Source organism: Meles meles, chromosome 9 (genome assembly GCF_922984935.1).
Source record: "Meles meles chromosome 9, mMelMel3.1 paternal haplotype, whole genome shotgun sequence".
NCBI classification, from domain to species: Eukaryota; Metazoa; Chordata; class Mammalia; order Carnivora; family Mustelidae; genus Meles; species Meles meles.
This window is the reverse complement of record NC_060074.1, coordinates 71,538,982-71,562,734: the sequence shown is the minus strand read 5'-3', so window position 1 is coordinate 71,562,734 and position 23,753 is coordinate 71,538,982. Positions and strand designations below refer to the sequence as shown.

Genomic DNA, 23,753 nt, shown 5'->3' with positions numbered 1-23,753 from the left:
CAGAGAGCCCGATGATCCCGGGATCATGACCTGAGCCGAAGGCAGAGGCTTCCCAGGCACCCCAAATATACTAGATTTATTAAAACTACCAATTCAAAAACTTAATTCTTCCTTGAATTCTCAAGGCCAATTTATAAATCCAGTTATATAATGGTATTTTTAAAGGTCTTCAAATATAATTAATCTTAAACATGCTAAACTTAATTTTAAACTTAATATATCCCATTTTCTCTATAGGCCCCTCAATTATCTAACAAACTTCCCTAAAAACTTTAATAACTTTAAAGTTTGATTAAACTTCGAGTGGGGTTTGGTTTCTTTAAGAGGATTGGTTAGACTATGTTTGCTCTTCCAGCTGAAGTCATAGACTAAATTTTTGCCAGTCTGCTATCCATCCTAGTAAAACTTACAATTTCTTCTTTCATGCTTGAGTTGGATTTTGCTTTGTTGTTGTTTTCAACTCTTTAAAAATATTTAAACATCCTCTCCATTTGATTCTTCATCTCTAAGGATTTATTTGACCAATATTATTATAATCTCTTAATGACATACTAAATAGTATAGTAGCGATTCTGCTAAAATGACATGTGGCTCAGAAGATATTATAAAAGATGTTATACAAACCTAATGGTAACCACAAATCAAAAACCAGTAGTAGATATGCAAAAAAAGAGAGAAAGAAATCCATGTATATCACTAAAGAAAGCCAACTTACAGTGAGAGAAGAGAGCAAGAGAAGAAAGAAACAAAAGATCTACAAAAACAAAACAAATGACAAAATGCCAGGAAATACATATCTATCAGTTAATACTCTGAATGTAAATGGACTAAATGCTCCAAAGAAATAGGATGACAGGATGGATAAAAAAAAATACCATGTATATGCTGCCTATAAGAGATTCACTTCAGACCTATCGCAGTTTGAAAGGGAGGGGATGAGAAACATTTATCGTGCAAATGGATGTGAAGAGAGTGCTGGGGTAGCAATACTTTTATCAGACAAAATAGACTTTAAAACAAAGACTATAGCAAGAGACATGGACATTATATAATCATTAAAGGAACGATTCAACGAGAAGACATAACAATTATAAATACTTATGCACCCAGCATAGGAGCACTCAAATACATAAAATGATTAATAACAAATATAAAGGAACTAATTGAAAGTTCATTGATAGTAGGGAACTCTAACACCCCACTTACATCAATGGACAGATCATTTAAACTAAAAATCAGGAAACTGGCTTTGAATGATACATTGGACCAGATGTTTTAATAGACATATTCAAAATATTCCATCATAAAATAGAATACACATTCTTTTCAAGTGCACTGGAACAGAATAGATCATATATTAGGCTACAAAAATGTCTCAAATTCAAAAATATCAGAGTTACACCATCAGTCTTTTCCAACAATGTAATGAAACTGGGAATCAATCACAAGAAAAAATCAGAAAAGAACACAAATATAACATGTTTCTAAACAACAAATGGGTCAACCAACAAATCAAAGAGGAAGTTAAAAAAAAAAAGTACATGGAGACAAATGAAAATGCAGTGGTCCAAAATCTTTGGGAAGCAGCAAAAGCAGTTCTAAGAGGAAAGTTTATAGCAATATTGGCCTATTAAGAAGCCAAAAAAAAAAAAAAAAAAAATCTCAGATAACCTAACCTTACTCCTACAGGAGCTAGGAAACAACAAACAAAACCCAAACCCAGCAGAAGAAAGGAAAATAAAAATATTAGAGCTGAAATAAATGATATAGAAACTATTAAAAAAAAAAAGATGAATGAAATCAGGAACTGGTTCTTTGAGAAGATCAACAAAGTTGATAAATCTGTAGCCAGACTCATCAAAAAGGGAAGGGGGAGACTCAAAATCAGAACAAAAGAGGAGAAATAACAACTGACACCACAGAAATACAAAGGATTGTAAGAATATTATGAAAACTTATATATATGTCAACAAACTGCGCAACCTAGAAGAAGTGGATAAATTCCTAGAAACATAACTTCCCAAAAATAAATCAGAAAGCAACAGAAAATTTGAACAGATTGATTACCAGCAATGAAATTGAATCAGTAATCAAATAACTCCCAAAAAACAAAAGTCCAGGACTACTCAGCTTCACAGATGTGTTCTACCAAACATTTAAAGAAGAGTTAAAACCTATTCTTCTCAAACTTCTCCAAAAAATAAAAGAGGAAGGAAAACTTCCACATTCATTCTAGGAGGCCAGTATCACACAGCTACCAAAACCAGGTAAAGACACCACACATACACACACACACACAAAGAGAACTACAGGCTGATACCTCTGATAAACATAAACATAAAAATCCTCAATAAAATGTTCAAATTCAGTAATACATTAAAAAAAAATCAGTCACTGTGATCAAGTGGGATTTATTCCAGGGATGCAAGCTTGGTTTAACGTTTGCAGATCATTCAGCATGATACATCACATCAATAAAAGAAAGGATAAAAGCCATATGATCATTTCAACAGATGCAGAAAAAGCATATACAAAGGACCACATTGATTTGTGATAAAAACCCTCAACAAAGTAGGTTTAGAGGGAACATAACTTAACATAATACAGTTCTTATATGAAAAATCCACAGCTGACATCATAATGATGGAAAACAGGGAGGTTTTCCTCTGAGGTCAGGAACAGGACACGTTTTATTCAACACAGTACTAAAAATCCTAGTCACAGCAAACAAGAGAAAAGAATAAAAGGCATCCAAATTAGTAAGAAAGTAAAACTTTTCACTATTCATAGATGACATGATGCTATATATTAAAAACCCTAAAGACTCCACCAAAAAACTACTGTAACCAGTGAATGAATTCAGTGGGTTCAGAGGATACAAAATCAATGTACAGAAATCCATTGCATTTCTGTACACTAATAATGAAGCAGCAGAAAGAGAAAATAAGAAAACAATCCCATTTACAATTACTCCAAAAATAATAAAATACCAAGGAATAAATTTAGCCAAAATCGTGAAAGACCTGTACTCTGAAAACTATAAAGCACTGAAGAAGTTGAAGATGATGCAAACAAACAGAAAGATATTCCATGCTCATGCAATGATTGGAAAAACAATTACAGTTAAAATGTCTATAGTGCCCAAAGCAATATGCTGATTTAACTCAGTCCCTGTCAAAATACCAGCAACCTTTTTCATGGAACTACAACAAAACAATCCTAAAATTTGTATGGAGCCACAAAAGACCCCATAGCCAAAACTTTGTTTGTTTGTTTTAAAGATTGTATTTATTTACTTGAGAGAGAGAACATGAGAGGGGAGAGGGTCAGGGGGAGAAACAGACTCCTACGGAGCAGGGAGCCCAATGCGGGACTCAGTCCCAGGACTCCAGGATCATGACCTGAACTGCAGGCAGTCGCTAAACCAACTGAGCCACCCAGGTGCCCCAAAGCAGTTTAAAAAAAAAAAAAAAATATATATATATATATAATGTATTTATTTGTCAGAGAAAGAGAGTACACAAGCAGGGGGAGCAACAGGCAGAGGGAAAAGCAGGCTTCCCACTGAGCAGGGAGCCCAACTGAGCCACCTAGGCATCCTGCCAAAGCAGTTTTGTTTTTTTTTTTAATTAAAGATTTTATTTATTTATTTGACAGATCACAAGTAGACCAAGAAGCAGGTAGAGAGAGGAGGAAACAGGCTCCCTGCTGAGCAGAGAGCTCAATGCGGAGCTCGATCCCAGGACTCTGGGATCATGACCTGAGCTGAAGGCAGAGGTTTTAACCCACTGAGCCACCCAGGCGCCCCTGCTAAAGCAGTTTTTAAAAAGAACAAAACTGAAGGAGGTGCAATTCCAGACTTGAAGTTATATAACGAAGCTATAGTGATCAGAAAGTGTGGTACTGGCACAGAAATAGGTCAGCAGATCAATGGAACAGAATGGAGAGCCCAGAAATAAACCCACAGTTGTATGGTCAATTAATCTTCAACAAAGGAGGCAAGAATATATATTGGGGAAAAGTCTCTTCAACAAATGATACTGGCAAAACTGGACCAGTTTCTTTCATCATACATAAAAATAATCTCAAAATGGAATAAGGACCTCAATGTGAGAGTTGAAGCCATAAAAATTCTAAAAGAGCACAGGCAGTGATTTCTCGGACATTGACTGTAACGACATATTTCTAGAGTTTCCTGAGGCTAGAGAAAACAAAAGCAAAAGTAAACTGTTGGAACTACATCAAAATTAAAAGCTTCTGCACACCAAAGAAAACCTACAAAACAAAAAGCCTACTGATTGGGAGAAAATATTTGCAAGTGACAGATCTGATAAAGGCTTGGCATCCAAAATATATCAAGAACCTATATAACACCAAAAAAAGACAAATAATCAATAATCCAGTTTAAAAATGGGCAGAAGACGTGAACAGACATTTCTCTGAAGAGGACATACAGCTGGCCAAGAGACTCATGAAAAGATAATGTCACTCATCATCAGGGAAATGCAAATCAAAACCACAATGAGATACCACCTTACACCTGTCAGAAGGTCTAAAATCCAAAACTCAAGAAACAAGTTGGCAAGAATGTAGGAAAAGGGCAACCTCATGCATTGTTGGCAGGAATGCAAGCTGGGGCAGCTACTGTAGAAGCCAGTATGAAGGTTCCTCAAAAAATTAAAAATAGTACTACCCTTTGATCCAGTAGTCTCACTACTGATAATTTACCCCCCCCCAAAAAAAACAAAAAAAACCCAGAAACCCTAATTGAAAGGGATATATGCACCCCTTTGTTTATTACAGCATTATTGTTACAAGAGCCAAGTTATGGAAGCAGCCTAAATACCCATCAGTAGATGAATGGATAAAGAAATGGTATGTATATACAATGGAATATTACTCAGCCATAAAAAGAATGAAATCTTACCTTTTCCAACAGTATGAAAGATCTAGAGGATATAATGCTAAGCAATATAAGACAGTCAGAGAAAGACAAACACCATATGATTTCACGTGTATGTGGAATTTAAGAAACAAAACAAATGAATAAAGAAAAAGCACAAACCCAAAATCAGATTCTTAACTACAAAGAACAAACTAATGGTTACCAGTGAGAAGGGCCAGAGGGTGAAATAGATGAAATTGAAAGTACACTTATCTAGATGAACGTGGAGCAAAAATGGAATTGTTGAATCACTGTATTGTACACCTGAAATGAATATATAACTTAACTACACTGGAATTAAAATTAAATACAGTGAAAGATACATTAAAAAATAAGTCATGTAGGAGAAATGGCATTAGAACACAAGAATGACTAGCACACTACAGCTGAAGAGAAACTTATTTGTATCCTAAGATAGCCAGGGATGCTTTTATGGGACCCTGATTTTCAGATGTCTAGTGCTTATAGGTAGACAAATATGCATTGTTTGTGTCTACTATAGATATTGAAATGGATCCTTTTATTGCTAAAAAAATTTCTTCAGAGCAGACTTTTTTGGTTAGAACTTTTAAGTCTTCGGAAAAGTGAGAATGTGGTAAGAAAAAGAAGTGTAGGTGAGGATCCATGAATACAAGATTATCTAGTATTTTTTAATACAACAGAAAAATTCCTAGCATCTACTGTCTTCCAAAGAATTGCTGTTGACCTCACCAAATTTAGGTTTGGGGGTTTTGTCATTAAGCATGTAAACAAGAGATAGTTTCCATCTGTGTTACTCTTGTAATGTAACAACTTTCTTATGTAATATTTGTAATCAAAAAGCAACTTGTCTGAATAAGAAAATATTAACCATTTAGGAGTTTTGTTAAGATTTAATAAAGTATTTTGGTAGCATTCTCCACAGTCGTTCCTTTAAGTCTTGTGTGACAAACTGAGAAATACCTTTGCACACAGTGGGTAGCCAGTAGGTTTTCTGCAGGGGGTTTCTACTGAGAGCTGACAGAGGGCATCTTGGCAACTGTTTAGAAACCTACATTAACTTAGTTGGGCCCTGCATGGAACCTCATGTTCAGCAGAATTCTTCTGACCTGCCTCTGCATGCCAGGCTAATCAGCAAACACCTAATGAGCCCACTCCAAAGAAACAGACTCTCTCGCAACCTACTTCATTTTCATATGTTCTCTGGGGGTGGGGAGACAAGGCTTCATGAGGACTGATGATGCTGCAAAGACCACAATAATGATAATTAACTTGCTGAATTTAGAAGATTATGCTGTTAATTAGTTGCAAAATAAAGATAAGTAATAGAGCAGCAGATGGTAGGATAACACCCAGGAGAAGGAGGGTTATTACTCTGATGAGCTTTTGTGGCACATATGAAATATGGATCTGACTTTTTCATAAATTGTTTCTAGAGAACATTATGTTTTTTCTTTGAACTATGATGGAGTAGTTTGTTCCTACTAAGTTCTGACAGATGTGATAAAATTTGTTTTCAGGAGTGTGAAATATAACCTAGAGTTTGAATAGCAAATTGTTTTTAGCAGATTACTTCTTAAAATGAGGACATAGTTTCAGTCAGCACAACGAACTATTCATTCTCTGACACAGTTTATATCTAAGAAAAAAGTTCTCAATGTAGTAGTTGAATTTTATGTTGCTAAAAGTTAATTCCAAACATTTAAACACTAGTCTGCTTAGAAATATAGTAATAACGATATTTTAGTTTTTTTCCAGCAGTGTCTAAAGTTTAAAATTGAAATTATGCTTCAGCTTTATTGTACATGTTGGGAATACAGACATTTTGGATCTCAATTTTTTTATTATATTAAATTTCTGTATGGAGAGAAATATCTTATTGACTGCTGATATACTTAGAACACTTCATATAGGCAAAAGCTCTAGTTTGGCAAAACTTTGAAGATGTGTTCAGTGAATTAGGAGTTAGCAGAATATCTGATCCTTGCTCTGCTTCTGACTTACTCTTTGATTCTGGAAAGTAACTTCATTCACTCTTTGGACCTTAGTTTGTCTATCTGTAAGCTGCTGATTGGACTAATTGATCATCAGTATATCTTCTAGTTCCAAAATTCTATTGGAAAAAATATCTATGGTATTTATATATGTTTTCATTGATATTTTTGAACCACACTATTTGTCGTTCTTTAAACTGTCTCTGACAAATACATATGGGTGTTGTAGATGGGTGGTTGTAGATATCCTTTTATTATAAAATTTTCACGAATCCTCATATTTAGTGACATCTTTTTTTCACCTAACCCATTCTTAATTTTTTAGCATATGTCTATTTTTTAACTGCTTTTTAAAATACATATATATGTGCAGTTCAGAACAGGGTAAATTAACCCTTGAAAATCTTTTTCTTAAATTTTGTACCCAGTGGCACACTTTTTCTAAGTCAGACCCATTGTAATCAATGTAACAGCATGGAGCAAACATTAGAGCTTCCTCACGGGGTGAGTACTGTATACACTAGGGCAGTCAAGAGAGGATAATGAATGAATACTGATGCTGCTTTTAAAGTGCTCTATAAGGTAGTAACTTGCCCTACTAAAGATTATTCAAGAGAGTGATGTTTATGTACTTCAGACTCCCATATGTACAGTTACTGTATTTCATTAATTCTAAGAGTTAAGCTCTTCACTATAAAACTTTAAATGCTCTTCAGTTCTATGTTTTCTACCTAAGGACTTAAAAATGTTTTATCAACACATAATTTACCAAGCTTTACATCTCAACTGCTACTTGTATTTATGCACATTTTATATCTAGAAATGAAAGCCCTGTAACCTAACACTATAGACTGGATGCTGTTTACTGTATTTTGATGTGTAACATGCTGTTTTTAAAAGATTTAATTATGCAGACTGACCACCTCACCTGATTTTCCTCCTTTGTTCTGTTTATAATGATCTGCACTTTCAGACTCTGTTTTAAGTTCTTTGACCACTTTGCCTAAGCTGTAGTTCTGGTTGCAGCCAACTACTCCTTTAATCCATTATCTAACTTTAGTTTAATCCACACATGTCCTTATTATCCCATCAGTCATAAGTGTCTCAATTTCCTGCGTCTTAGCTATTTCTGTGACCCTGGCCAAATGATCTCTGGTTTCCTAATCTGTAAAGTAGGGACACTGTCCTATTAGAAACTCATTGAAAAAATACTGATAACAAGGATGAATTTCAAGTGCATTATGCTAAAAGAAGCCAAATTCAAAAGGCTGTTAACATTTTATAATTCCATTTATATGACATTTTAGAAAAGGCATAACTTCGGGGATCAGAAAACAGATTAGTGGTTTCTAGGGGCTGGGGAGGGGCTGAGAGGAGAGAAGTGTAAGGGAATTCGGGAGAATAGTAGCACTGTTCTGTACCTGATTGTAGGGTGGTTACACAACACAATGCCCTTGTTAAAACTCTAGAGCTATGCACAAAAAAGACTTCTTATATGTAACTTACACCTCAGTAAACTTTTTTTTTTTTTTTAAGATTTTATTATTTGAGAGAGCAGGAATAAGTGGGGGTGGGGAGGGCAGGCTCCCTGCTGAGCAGGGAGCCCAGTGCAGGTCCTCTGTACCAGGATCCTGGAATCATGACCTGAGCTGAAAGCAGACACTTAACTGACTGAGCCACCCAGGTACCCCAATAAACTTGTTTTTTAAACTACTGACTGGCTTGTTTTTAAAATCATACCCAGAATCTACAATGTATAGCAGTAGAGAAAAAATGTGCAGTAATACTTGTCTAGGTATAATTACTGCCTTGGGAAATTTTAGTGACCTTTTCATGTATGCTTTAGTTTTTCAGGGGTCTGGATCACTTAAAGATGGTAAGGAGATATACATAAATGAAAACAAAGAAATTACAAATTTGGGTATAGTTGTAAATTTTCTTAGTTGTTCTTAGTTGAAGTAAGTGAAAGCAGTTGTACTAATGTCATCTGGGGACCTCTTTCAGAAGCTCTTCTCTCTTTCCTACCTGTATCAAATTTTGTGATGAAACTTTATTGTGGGCTTAAGGACTATATCTCATTTATTAAAAACAATATCAGCAATAATAGTCCCAGGTCTTTCAGGTCCCTTTCATTTCTAAGATATTACAGTATGATTATCTTATGCTAATTATTTCATGTTTATATATTTTTAACAATAAAACTACCCCAAATATCACTTGTGCCATTTTTGCCAAAGAATCCAATTTCTGTCAGTTAACAAATACATGTGTTGCTCAGTTATGTAGCAGATCAGTTTATCAGTTGCTTAAAAGTGGTGCAGAGAAAGATAAGGCAATCTCTGTTCTTGGAAGAGCTTACTAACTCAAAATCTTACCTCCCCACACCCCAAAAAAGAAAGAGCTTACTGTCTGATTGAGGAGATAAGTTATTCACATATTATACCTTTTTACTAGTAGAATAATAAGCTTTATGCAAATTGCATATTTATTAAGAGATAGCCATAAATGTTTAGGGTCTCCTCCTAACACTAGGTTATTCATACTCTGACAGTGGATCAGGAACAATTCAGTTAACTGGCAAATGGAACATAGTAGAGGGGATAGATTTGGAACTAAATCTTCTTACTGGAGACAGGGAAGACATAACAGAGGCAAACCTAACTGTAGGTTCTAGGAGGAGGTTCAGTCTGACAGTTAATATAGTGGCCTAAAAAAACACAACATCAGGTTGTTGACCAAACAGGCACTGACATCAGACCATCAAGCAGAGATCAGTTGGGCGCAAATTTGGAAGAGGTTTAAGTTTAAGATGTAGGCGGAGCCTGGGAAGATGGAGATACAAGAACGAAGTAGGAGAAAATAGGTGAAAGTGTACGTAATTAACTTGTGTGCTTATTTTAGTTGAGCAGAGCTAAATATTTTCAGTCAACAGTGTTTTTATTTTTCACTCTTTTCTCGAAATTTGTTAGGGAACAGCAAAGTGTAAAATCCTCTAGTAGTGCCATACAGACTCAGGAAAGCTTCTCAAAGTGTTTATCTTACTATTTGTAATGATAAAACTAATTTTAGGGGCACCTGGGTGGCTCAGTGGGTTAAGCCTCTGCCTTCGGCTCAGGTCATGATCTTAGGGTCCTGGGATCGAGCCCCACATTGGGCTCTCTGCTCCGCGGGGAGCCTGCTTCCTCCTCTCTCTCTGCCTGCCTCTCTGCTTACTCGTGATCTCTCTCTGTCAAATAAATAAATCTTTAAAAAAAAAAAAACTAATTTTAAAGCCAAGTGTATTCTTGCATTCCTTAACAAATATTTTGTTGTTGTTGTTAACCAAAGAAATTGTTGGGAGTTGGAATTGAGTGGAAAGCAGCGAACTTTTTTTTAAATTGGTGTTTGCATTTCAGAGATTAAAAGCTGCTTTGACCCAGCAACATCCTCCAGTTACCAATGGTGATACTGTCAAAGGTCATGGTAGCGGATTGGTTAGAACTCAGTCAGAGGAATCAAGACCACAGTCATTACAACAGCCAGCTACATCCACTACAGAAACTCCGGTATGTGTGTTTTTATCATTAGTACTTTATCATCCTTTAAGAAACAAATACAGTGTAATTTAAATGACCATTGTATATACTTTGAAAAAAAATTATTTCTGGTCATAATTAAAAATATACCAGAAACCTTGGGAAAAGGTAGTTCAGTATAAAAGTATTGATACCCCAAAATAAATAAGTAAATAAATAAGATAGGCAGTTGTTACTGATCAAGACACCGTGAAATTGCTTCTGTGGGTATCTGTGTTTCTTGGCCTGACATGGCATAAATATCCATCGATACTTTTTAAATCATTTTTTTGTTGATTGTATTCAGCAAATAATGTGTGCTTGTGTGTATGTTTATTACATTACTAACATAAATCAAATGATTCTTGGATGAAAATCTGAGATACATTGCCAAAGGAGCGGATATATATGCTTTATGGAAACTGTTTATGCTGGAGGTCCTTTTCATTTATTTCTAGTTTGTGACTGCATATTAGATGACTAATATGTCTGTTATGTCTGTAGTGCATTTCTCCATGGAAGGATTACTGTATTTCTGCTAAATGTTTTAGAACTCTATTTAGAACTTTTAAGGTAAAAGGTACTTAAAGATACTTAATACTAGCATTGGCATTAAAAAGCAAAACTTTGCAATTAAAGAAACAGGTAAATGGCAAGTTTTAGATTGCCTCATAATTGTAACTTTTTAGATAATTGTATTTCATCTTCACAAAATTTAGAATATAGTGGAATGTAGGCGCGCCTGGGTGGCTTAGTCATTAGGTGTCTGCCTTTGGCCCAGGTCATGATCCCAGGAGTCCCACATCGGGCTCACTGCTCATTGGGGAAGCCTGCTTCTCCCTCTCCCACTCTCCTGCTTATGTTCCCTCTCTCACTGTGTCTGTCAAATAAATAAATAAAATCTTTAAAGAAATAAGTAATAAAGTGGAATGTAGTTGTGGTAGTCATCCATTAAACAACTTGGAGCAAGAGAGAAGGAAAATAAGTGTGTATGTTTTAATTTCATAATTCAGAGATTAGCAAACTGACTCAGGGCCCAAATCCAGGCCATGGGTGTTTTTTCATGTGGTCTGCGAACTGTGTGTGGTTTTCATATCTTTAAAATTTATTTAAAAGAAATGAATATATTATTTATTTATAGTAACTAAAGTTTACCTCAATCTAATTTTTATTTGTATCCTTATATTGGATGGGAGCTTCTTGAAGGCGGGACTTTATCTGTGTTTACCGTTGTATCACTACTTTCTGGGTACTCCCTATGTTCTTTTTAATAATGAGGAATGAATGAATCAATGGAAAGAGGGAGAGAAGGAAGAATACATCTTTTTTAAGTGGCCCTAAATTCTTGTTAGGTGTAAAAATATACAAACGTAACTGTATTAGTTTCTGCTTATAATACTTGTGATTAGTATTTGTGTAATAACTGAGTTGTCAATTTAAAAAAAAAAAACTGTTCTTTCCTATTCAGCCAAATAAGTAAAAGAAAAAAAACCCTGCTATTATCAATAAGTTAAGAGGACGAAGAAAAGAGAATATTTCAAGGTTGCCATTCTTGAAGCAAGCCATAGAAATATTTTTCTAAAAGATTAACTTACAGTTATGTACGTAAAAGAAATGATCTAATACTTAATCTTTATTACAATTAAAATACAGTATAAATTAAATTGCCCTGAGAATTTTTAATCCTAGTTATTTGGAAAAGGAATTAAATGATAACGTATGTTTTTTGGAGTTTGTAGAGTGAGAAGTAGTTTGGTGATTTCCCTGCGGAACTTGCATTGAGCTTATATATAAGACTTTTGTGTATTATGTAGGTAAGGAGAAGATAGAAGTATTGTTTATTCATACCATTTTGGAATATACTTATAGGTAAAAGATTGTTTTCAGGCTTCCTTGGGTCATGTGCCTGTGGTCACAAAGTGCCATTTCCTTTGCACTATTTCCAAGGGTTCATTTCCTGTCTCCCCAGTTCAAGTGTTCTGTGGCATAATTTTGGGATTTGAGAGAGGCTTGAACATACTGTTCTATAATCCCAGATGCGAGACAGTATCACTAGTGACTGAAAACTGTCTTTGGCTGATCTGAAATAACTAGGCTGATGTGTTGAGGGGCAGGGGGAACCAATAAAAATTAAAATCTGGACTCCTGTGGAATTCTGCCAACAAGGAGAATGAATTAATGAATTAATAATCACATGAACCTGACCCTAAATCTCAAAAACAGAAGAAAAGCTGAGTATACCAAAATATGTACATGTGGTAATTCCATCTTACCTGCAGTTTAGCTCCCAAGGTTTCAGTTTTTCATGGTCAGCCATAGTCCAGAAGTAGATGATCCTTCTTCCGACAGATTGTTGGAAGGGTCATTAGTAGCCTAGCACTATGTCATAATGCCTTTATCGTTCACCTCACTTCACATCATGACAGGCATTTTTTTAAGTTAACATACAATGTTATTATTTGCCCCAGGGGTACAGGTTTGTGAATCCTCAGGCTTACACACTTCACAGCACTCATCATGACATAGGCATTTTATCTCGTATCACAAGAAGAAGGGTGTGAGTATAGTACAGTATTTTAAAAGTGAGAAAGACCAGGTCATTCACATAACTTTTATTACAGTATATTGTTATAATTGTTCTATTTTATTAGTAGTTGCTGTTGATCTCTTACTATACTTAATTTTATAAATTAAGCTTTGTAATAGGTATCGATGCATAGGAAAAAACATACTGGATTCAGTACTGCCCATGGTTTCAGGCATCCACGGGAGTCCTAGAACATATCCCCTGCTGATAAGGGAGCACTACTGTACTTTTACTCCTCAACTTTTTACTCAATTTTAAAGAAACCAATTTTTAAGAGAAAATTTTACTATTTTTTATTTTTAAAATTGTATTTAAAAAATAGCAAGTAAATGGTTTTTCATAGTGAATTGAGTAAATTATTAAATTTTTTTACTTTAGTACTTTATAATTTTTCAAAGGACTGTATTCTACCATAATGTTAAAAAGTACACTTGGAAAAATAGAAGATCTATACATGTTCATTTGTATTGCATTTTCAACTTCTTCATTTTATTTCCTTTTTTTTTTTTAAAGATTTTATTTATTTATTTCACAGAGAGAGAGATCACAAGCAGGCAGAGAGGCAGGCAGAGAGAGGCAGGGAAGCAGGCTCCTCACTGAGCAGAGAGCCTGATGCGGGGCTAGATCCCAGGACTCTGAGATCATGACCTGAGCCGAAGGCAGAGGCTTTAACCACTGAGCCACCCAGGCGCCCCTTCATTTTATTTCTATATAAATGAAATGTTATGCAAACTTGAAATATATTCACTATGATAATGAATTAATGAGAATTTTATTTTAGCAGTACTTATTTATTTCAAGGAATTTGTTAAAGCACAGGGTGATATTTCATGTCATCTCAAAATACTGATATAAACAGTGAGACTTAGAAAACAAAATTAATAGATCTTCCTCTTCTGCCACTCTTTACTACCCATGTTCTCACTCATTATATACAAACATAAAAAGCTTCCATTTATGTTTATTACAGGCTTCTCCAGCTCACACAACTCCACAGACCCAAAATACGAGTGGTCGTCGAAGAAGAGCAGCTAATGAAGATCCTGATGAAAAAAGGAGGAAATTTCTAGAGCGAAATAGAGCAGCAGCTTCACGATGCCGACAAAAAAGGAAAGTCTGGGTTCAGTCTTTAGAGAAGAAAGCAGAAGACTTGAGTTCATTAAATGGTCAACTGCAGGTATGGTGCATATATGTAAATTTGGTCTTTTTTAATAATCGTGAACTTAGTTCTCCCTGTTTTTTCCAGTTAGCCCTCCAGACATTTTAACAAACAATAGTGGGTGTGTATGAAATCTACAGTAAAGCATAGTTCTGTAAACCTATTTGAATAATGAGATAAAGTAATACAAAACTTGCAACACTGACACAATAAGGAAATGTTAGATGTTAAGTTTTTACTTGTGTACTATGAAAGTACCAAAACTATATGGCTTGAAGTTTGTAAAGTTGTGGTATATAAAATTCAAAGAATCTTAAAATTTAAACTGTCACTGGTATTTCACTTTTCTAGTTTTTTTGGTTTGTATCACAACTGTAAAGTTGCTTCAGTAATATTTTTAAGTTCTTTGGTTCTTTGAATTGTAAGTTTTGTTTATTTAGAGTGAATGTAGTGCTTAGAAAAAATGTCAGATTGACAGCTTTGGAAACTGAAGGGCTCTAATTATCCACAGAACAGATACAGTATGGCTAGTGATCACTTCATACTCTCTGCCATTGTGCCCCAGATGGGTTTCTTAGGAGCCTCATGGAATAAAAAGGTTTTAAGACTCCTTTTTCAGTCTTATGCCAAGATTTCTGGTAATGGTGTCAGAGAGCACTAAGATTATTTCCTTCATTCTGATTTTTCTTTCTTCCTTTTATTTTTGTTTTGTTTAAAGATTTATTTATTTATTCATTCATTTGTCTTAGCAAGGCGGTGGTGGAGAGAAAGAGAACTAGGGGAGGAGCAGCAAGAGAGGGAGGAGACAAGAACCTGAGTGACTCTCCACTAAGCATGGTGACATAGGGCTGGATCTCAGGACTCTAAGATCATGACCTGAGCCGAAATCAAGAGTGGAAGGCTTAACTTAATGAGCCACCCAGGTGCCCCACCTTTTGTTTTGTTTTAATGTTGTGAATATTCTCCAGGAAAATCTTGTAAACTACCATTTGATGAGCATCAGCTAGAAAACTGATGTTAATGAGTTGTAATCGTTACTGGTCAGTCTTCTGAATTAGCCATTCCCAGTGAAAAATGAATCTTTCCATATAATCATAATTGATGTTGAGACTTGCTGACTTGTTAGATCTATCTTTAAGGATGTCACCAATATAAACGTCTGTTAAATGCTTAGGAAAAAGTTTTTAACATCAGACATAGCACTTACTAATGTAAATTTTATAAAAATTGTTTTATATGTGAGGCAGTCATCTTTTAAAATTCCATATTGTGCTTTAGATCTTGCTGCATAAGCTCTAGAACAAGTAAATTGTCTTGCAAAATTTATTTTTAGCCATTTTATTTTAACCATTTAGAAAAAATTTAAACATGATTTATAACATCACAGATATATATATAGATATATATACACATACATACATACACACACACACACATACACTAGGGTATTTTAAAAAATACTTTCTTGGGCACCTGGGTGGCTCAGTGGGTTAAGCCTCTGTCTTCGGCTCAGGTCGTGATCTCAGGGTCCTGGGATAGAGGCCCACATCTGGCTTTCTGCTCAGCAGGGAGCATGCTTCCTCTCTCTCTCTCCCTCTGCCTGCCTCTCTGCCTACTTGTGATCTGTCTGTCAAATAAAAAAAAAAAATCTTTAAAAAAATACTTGTCTTACCATCATCTGATAAATTCTTACTCAAGAACTATTTTCATAACTTCTTAGGAAAAAAACTTCTGATTTTTTTCCCTCTTAAATAAAATGAAACAGATTATAGGTACTAATTTATTTATGCTCAAAAAATGGCTATTCTTTTGCCAGGTCTCTCCCAGATTATGAATTACTAGTTTAAATTTTCAAATACTCATGTTACATTAACAAAATGATTTAGGCGCATCTGTTTTTTTATGTTTGTATTCTTAACAAAATTATGCTTCTGAATGACTTGGCTATTTTTTAGTTGTCATTCTTAGCCTCAATTGCTTTACCCATAGAATAGAGATAAGTATCAGTTGATCCTACTTCCCTGAGGATTTTTTGCATAAATCAGTTGAGTTAGAATGAATGCAAGTATTTTTAAATACATAAATTTTAAACCTCAAATTTATCAATATTTTCCTTTGTAATTTGGCTTCTTGTCCTTTTTAAGAAGTAAAAATGTTTGAAAACTATACTGTACAGGGGTATAGAAATATACAGTATCATTTACAGGATATTCTTCAACTTTAGGTGGGCCAGTTTTCTGCTTTGACCCAAGTCATGGCCGTATTAACAGCTTTCATGAGATACTGCTATTTCCGTAACTGTATTGCAACCCTGGTCACCATTACTAATAGCAGCAGTGCTTTGTTATTTCAGAAAACCTTGAAAAATTCAGTATTCAAGATAAATATAATCTTTGTTTCATTCATCTCCTGTTTTTTCCACCATACAAACTATGATTAAATGTTACTATTGTAAAATATATTTTTGTATTTAATCTCGGTAGACATTTCTTGATTGGAGGAATAAAGGCAGGATTTATCATCTAGGTTAAAGTTAACAACACATCATTTCCAACATGAAACTTTTAAATAGAAGTCAAATTCAAGAAATTCCTAAATTAAGCTCTACAGTTGAATATAACATTGGTTAATACCTCAAATTACAAACAGAAAAGTAAAATCTGTATCTTTAATCATTGAAAACTAAGTGATGATGGAATCATGGTAAGATAAAGTGTTCTTAATTTTAGAAGTGCATATCAGAATTTCAATATATGAAATAATGTGTTATCTTTTCTTTTTTTAAGATTTTATTTATTTGAGAGAGATTTATTTATTTAAGATTTTATTTATTATTTGGGGGTAGGTGCAGAGGGAAAGAGACAAGCAGACTCCACACTGAGCACAGATCCTGATGGAGAGCTCAATCCCATGACTCTGAGATCATGACCTGAGCAGAAATCAAGAGTCGGATGCTTAACTGAGCCACCCAGCATCCCCTAAGAGATGCTCTTTAAAATACTTTTGCAAAAGAAGAAAATGAAGTTCATATGTATGTGTTAACCTGGAAAATTAGAATACATTGTTAGGGATAAAAGGAAAGTTGTTGAAAACAGCCCAAATGTTGAAAACAGTAGATGAATAGATAAATTATGGTATGTATATATAGTAGAATATTATTCAACCATAAAAAGGAGTGAATGTGGATGAACATGCTAGAATGTGGATAAACTCAGAACATTTTTCCTTAAGTGAAAGAAGCCAGAAACAAAGCCACCTATGACTCCGTTTATATGAAATATCTAGAAGGGGGTTGCCTGTTTGGCTCAGTTAAGTGTCAGACTCTTGATTTGGGCTCAGATCACGATCTGAGGGTAGTGAGATCGAGCCCATCACTTTCCATGTGGGTGTCTTGTCTGCTTGAGATTCTTTCTCTTTCTGTGAGAAAAAAAGGAAAATATCAAGAGAGAAATTCGTAGAGATAAATGCAGATTGATGGTTGCCAGGTATGGGGGCAGGGGGAAGGGTGGTAGAAAATAGAAACTGGTTAATGGGTAAGGAGTTTTACTCTGGACTGACAGAAGTGTTTTATAACCAGATTGAGGGAGGTGGCTGCACAACATTGTAAATGAACTGAATGCCACTAAATTGTTCACTTTAAAATGGTTAATTCTAGGGGCACCTGAGTGGCTTATTTGGTTGGGTGTCTGCTTCTGCCTGGGTCATGGTTGGGTCATAGTCTCAGGGTCCAGGGATCAAATCCTGCACCGGGCTCGTTGCTCAGTGGCAAATCTGCTTCTTCCTCTGCCTGATGCTCCCCCTGCTTGTGCTTGCTCTCTCTGTCTCCCTCTCTCTCTCTGACAAATAAATAAAAAATCTTTTTAAAAAATAAAATGGTTAATTCTAGCTCATGGGCATGTCAGATTCAGTAAGTTACTCAAAAAAAAATAGTGTACACTAAAATAGCACAACTCTGTTTCATTAATAAAAGGTTTATAGTTAGATGTGTAGATATGGAAATTGGTATAGGAATGAATCCCTAATTGTAAGTAGAATTTTAGGAATGACAGCTACCAGGAGTAAGTTGTGAAGAAGCTGTTGAGAACATGAACAGTTTGGTAAGAAAAGTCCTTCAATTATGACTTTCTCTGTTGTTTTAAGTGCATAAGTGATTTTTATTTTTTGTTGCTTTTTAGTTATCAAACAAAAACAATTTTAAAAAGTGACAGATTCTGGTTTTCAGAATATTAAGAGTTAATAACATGCTTATGACAGATTCAGGCAGAAAAAATTTCAGTCTGCCAACAGCAAAACCGTTAACTGTGAAGAACAGAATGACTTGTAAAGAAAATTGAATGTCAGAGAAATAATTAAACTCTACTTTATGTGAAAACATTCATCAGTTCTACATTTCCTTAATAATCCATCACGTGACATACAGGCTTAGCTAATCAGTATAGTGGGCAGTAATGACCCATGGTTACTTATATATTACAAATAAATTTTAACAAGTGTTGAGGTGTGACTGTACATATTTTTCCTAAATACATATTAGGTTTTAAAGAATATTAATTATTCAACTCTCTTGCCCCGCTCACTGAATTTAATTATATTTTAGCTTTCTAAAATTGTTGCTAAAAAGACAATTTCATCAAATTGTATTAGAGGCACGGCAATCTAGACCAAAACTTGGATACTGTTGATTATCAATCATTATGTTTTTAAACATAATATATGATTGGGGCACCTGGGTGGCTCAGTGGGTTAAAGCCTCTGCTTTCGGCTCAGGTCATGATCCTGGGATCGAGCCCCGCATCGGGCTCTCTGCTCCGCAGGGAGCCTGCTTCCTCCTCTCTCTGCCTACTTGTGATCTCTGTCAAATAAATAAATTAAATAAATAAATAAATAAATAAAATCTTTTTAAAAAAAGATAATAGATGATTTTATTATCTTGGAAAGAGTTTTCACCTCTTTGTGGCTTTTTCAGTTACACTCATTTTTGAATTTTGTTTTCAGCTTACAAATTCAGCATGTTTCCTTTGTGAACAAAGGCAGATTCTTTACTAATAGTAGCTCCTTAACAGTTACTCTTTGTATAAAACTTGGGAGTTTTTGTTGTGGATTTTGCTTTTAAAACAGGTATTGCAAAATGTGTGTGGCGTAGAAGCTCAATAAATTGAAGGGAAAAAGAAAAAAAGCATTTTTCCATAGCTGGATATGTGAGGAGTTTTCACCGATAAGTTAATGATAACAAAAGAGGTTTTGTTATTGCTCTATTGACTTAAAAGGGATCCAAAAAAAAAAAAAAATCAACTTTTATTTCTGATACCCACCCAAACAGTATTTTATTTATCATTTGAAATATAAAGGAATGATGATAATTGGAAGATGCTAAACCTGTTTGTTTTAATTTCTGGGGGGAAAAAAAAGTATTCTACGCTATCACTGCCTTTCTTCTGTTCCCCTGAGTTTTAACCAGGTTCTAGAGAGGGAGAAGGTAACAGTGATGCCACTACTACTTCATACATTTTATTATGAGCCTGAGACCTAGTACTTCTTTTTACTAGGCCTTACTAAAAATCTTTGAGTATTTACTTCCCTATCTGCCATACTCATAGAATAAGTACTGTTACGAAGATCAAATGAGAGAGAGGGTATAGAGAAATCTGTTACAACTACAGTATGCAAATGCTGGTTATTTATTATTCATTCTGTCATTAAGCATCTATTGTGTGCAGGGCATGTTATTAGACATAGGAGATAAAACAGTGAAAAAGACATTGTCCTTACACTTACAGAATTTGTGGTCTAGCAGAGGAGACAGGCACAAAACAAAGTATGAGAATACTCTGAAGGAGAATAAGAGAAGGGTCATTCCCATTCATTTTGCAAGGTATTTCCTTGCAAATAAAGTATTAAGAAACCTGTCATTTTTTTTTTCTTTGTTACAGACGTGTGTTCTCCATTATAAGGTTTTACATCCATGACAGTCCTTGGAACTGTGTGATGGGAATCTTGATACTTTGATTTTTGTGAAGACTAAACATGAAGAAAATCATGTTTTTAGCAATGAGAAACTCTCCAAAGAAGAAACTGTCCAATATTATTTCTTTTATTTTGGGGGTAGTGGCTGAACTAGAAAGTCGAAGATCATAAATTAATGGAATACCAGGTCCTCAGTCTATGGCCAGGTATCAGTGAAATGCTTTGATAGATTAATCAGTTGGCTGATTTGGTCTGTCATGATTTCATCAGTCTAATCTGCTTCATATAAACTGTTAAAAAAATTTTTTTTTTGTTCATAGTATATAATTAACCTTTGAGTAGCTATAGATGGAATGGAGCAATGGTACAGACAATGCCAAAGTAATTTACATTTTATTTTAGACCAGAATAACAATTTTTCCCAGCATCTGCTTTATCTTACCAAAAATGTTTACCTTGACCAAAAAAATCATAATATGGTTTATGCTAAATGTCTATGTAGGATATTTAGGAGAGAGGGCATTTGTGATTTTTAAAAAATTCTGTAATTGAGATGACATAGTAAAATATGCCAATTATCATTTTATGTCTGAGAAAATTAACAGTGTGGATACATTGGTGAAGTTGTTGGTATAAATAATGAAATTAGGACCTCTGACCAGTTTTATATTATTTAAGCAACTTCATTTCACCTTTCTTTGGAAATTTTTTTCCTCCCCCTGAACATAGAATTACTCATAGTTCTAAAATATAACTATGTACTTAGTCTGTAGTAGGCTGTATGCTGTACTCTGGGGATACAAAAAGCAAAGATAATCCCTACCCTTGAGAAATTCCCAATCTAACAGAGGTGGCAAACAAGTAAACCAAAAATCAACAATCCTGTGTAGTAAATGCTATGTAAATGTACACGTGCATGTGCATACGTGTCTGTGAGGACAGAAATGGACTTCTTTTCCTATCTGAACTTACACTGTACTGATTTCACTCTTTAAAATGAATGAAAAATTAGCAAGGCAAGAAAAAGGAGAGGAAGACTTTTGTAGGTAGAGACAACACTGTGTATTTTCAAAATTTCTATTTGTATAGGTCAAAACAGTTTAATTTTTTTCTCCATAGGGTCAAATAATGTGAAAGGGTGGTCATAGGCACCAGATTATAAGAGATTATATACTGTGAACTAAAAATACATATCAAGGGATGCCTAGGTGGCTCAGTCAGTTAAGCATCTGCCTTTAGCTCAGGTCATGATCCCTGGGTCTTGGGATCAAGTCCCACATCGGGCTCCTTGTTCAGCAGGGAGCCTGCTTCTCCTTCTGTCTGCTGCTCCCCCTGCTTGTGTTTTCTCTTTCTCTCTGTCTCTGCCAAATAAATAAAATCTTAAAAATAAATAAACAATAAAAATACACATCCAGCCCTCTTTCATATTACAGAAGTTAAAGAGAGAAACCTGTTAGGAGTCTCAAGATCAAGCTGACAGCAGAGAGGGAAAGATTTTGGGTATTATGTATTAGATTATTCATAACCTGGTTTCTCATTTTTGGTGTCATTAATAAAGAGCTGTAAAATTAGTATATTGACACTGACTGCAGTAGTCCATAGAAATGAGTTTTCGAAACAACTTATTTTTTAAAAGCAAAATTCTAAACTCTAAAAATTCCCCTTTTGTATTTTTGATCATTGTACACCCATTCTTAACCTCAGATACAATTTTGTAAACACAATTTAGCCTTTATTTAATGTTTAGCTTTACTGTAAGCATCAGTTTTTGTTCTGTGCCTTAATGTATTGTTGCAGTTTGTTGTGATAGGGGTGTGAGAAACTAACCAACAGACTTGCTTAACTTTTTATTCTTTGAATTTTAATGTTTCTGTCATTGATCACTTAAGGAGACCTAATGAGTCTAATCTGCTAAATTATTTTTACATTCAGCTTTCTGGTTAGGAGACCAAGAGATGGAAAACAAAGTGCCTGAGGTTTTAGAAAAGTACAATGCTTGTTATATTTTTTAAATTTTGGGTTCATAGATGAAATCTGAATACTTAAGGTTAATAAAAGTTCAAATAAGTAGTTTAGTGGTATTTCTAAATTAAGAATTCCTTACCATTTTATTAAATCCACATTATTTCTAACTCTTGAATGTTAGTAATTATCACTAATTTATGCATCTTTAATATTTGAGGGTGACCAAAAGGAATTAAGTGGAATCTCTTAATTTGGAAGTTTTATATAGAATTTACCGGATTAATGCATCCAAAACAACAGCTGAAGTGCTCATTTATTTTAATTAACATATAATGTATTATTTGGCCCAGGGGTACAGGTCTGTGAATCATCAGGCTTACACATTTCATTGAAGTGCTCATTTTTTAATAAGGACTACACCAGGGGTGCCTGGGTGGCTCAGTCAGTTAGACCTCCAACTCTCAGGTCATGAACCTGGGCATCATGGATCAAGCCCCACATCAGGCTTAGCTTAGAGTCTGCTTGGGATTCCTTCCCTCTCCTTCCTCTGCTCCTCCCCTCACTTGTGCCCTCTTTCTCTCTAAAATAAATGAATAAATAAAATCGTTAAAAAAAAAAATAAGGGGGCGCCTGGGTGGCTCAGTGGATTAAGCCGCTGCCTTCGGCTCAGGTCATGATCTCAGGGTCCTGGGATCGAGCCCCGCATCAGGCTCTCTGCTCCACAGGGAGCCTGCTTCCTCCTCTCTCTCTGCCTGCCTCACTGCCTGCTTGTGATCTCTCTCTCTCCGTCAAATAAATAAATAAAATCTTTAAAAAAAAAAAAAATAATAAGGACTAGGACAATCCACCATTAATTTGTCAGATTTAAATTTAGATGTGTACAAATTACCTAGATCGGGGAGATGCTAAACTGTTTAGATATTTCATCTGCTTACATTGTTTCCATGTCCAACACAGTGCCTTGCTCCATTTTAAGTATCCATGATTCTTTGGTTATTGTGGTTTCCCCTGTGGAGCTCTTCATAGTTTCTGGAAAACTAGAAACTTGCCTAATTGAGTTTCCAGGATAAATTTTTCATTTTCAAGTGCAGAGTCAGTGAAATTCATTCTGACTCCCTTGATGTTTCTAATTTTTCAAATAATCAAAAGAATATGCAGCATAAGTAAAAAATACCTTTTATGGGTAACCTGTAATACATAAGCAGTCCCAAGGCAAATGATAATATAAAAACTTCAAAATATGTTCTCCAAGTCATGTCATTATCTCGTTTAAATTTTTATACAAGTTGCAGTCTTTGTAAAAATGCTAAAATATGCAAACTGATGTGTACTGATTAAACCTATTTAGGCAGTATATTTTGTTTATTCTTTGGTATTTTGTTAAAGATAACCGATATTCTTAATTTTCACTTGTTATGAACAGTAAGAAATGTTTAGTCTGATGCTGTTAAGGTACATAAGTTGTTTCTTCTCCAGAGTGAAGTCACCCTGCTGAGAAATGAAGTGGCACAGCTGAAACAGCTTCTTCTGGCTCATAAAGATTGCCCTGTAACCGCCATGCAGAAGAAATCTGGCTATCATAGTGAGTAATGTTCCATTACCTATA

The 23,753-nt window shown here is 34.8% G+C and overlaps 1 protein-coding gene across 3 annotated transcripts in view; it reads left to right on the top strand.

The window, feature by feature from the left end:
* The window catches only part of ATF2 (activating transcription factor 2), an 83,938-nt gene that overhangs the window by 52,945 nt on the left and 7,240 nt on the right, over window positions 1-23,753 (top strand). For all 3 annotated transcript variants that reach the window (XM_046019330.1, XM_046019331.1, XM_046019329.1), the window contains 3 exons: window positions 10,314-10,463; window positions 14,030-14,236; window positions 23,624-23,729. In XM_046019330.1, coding sequence (XP_045875286.1) covers window positions 10,314-10,463; window positions 14,030-14,236; window positions 23,624-23,729 — 463 coding nt within the window. The remainder of the gene's footprint in view (window positions 1-10,313; window positions 10,464-14,029; window positions 14,237-23,623; window positions 23,730-23,753) is intronic.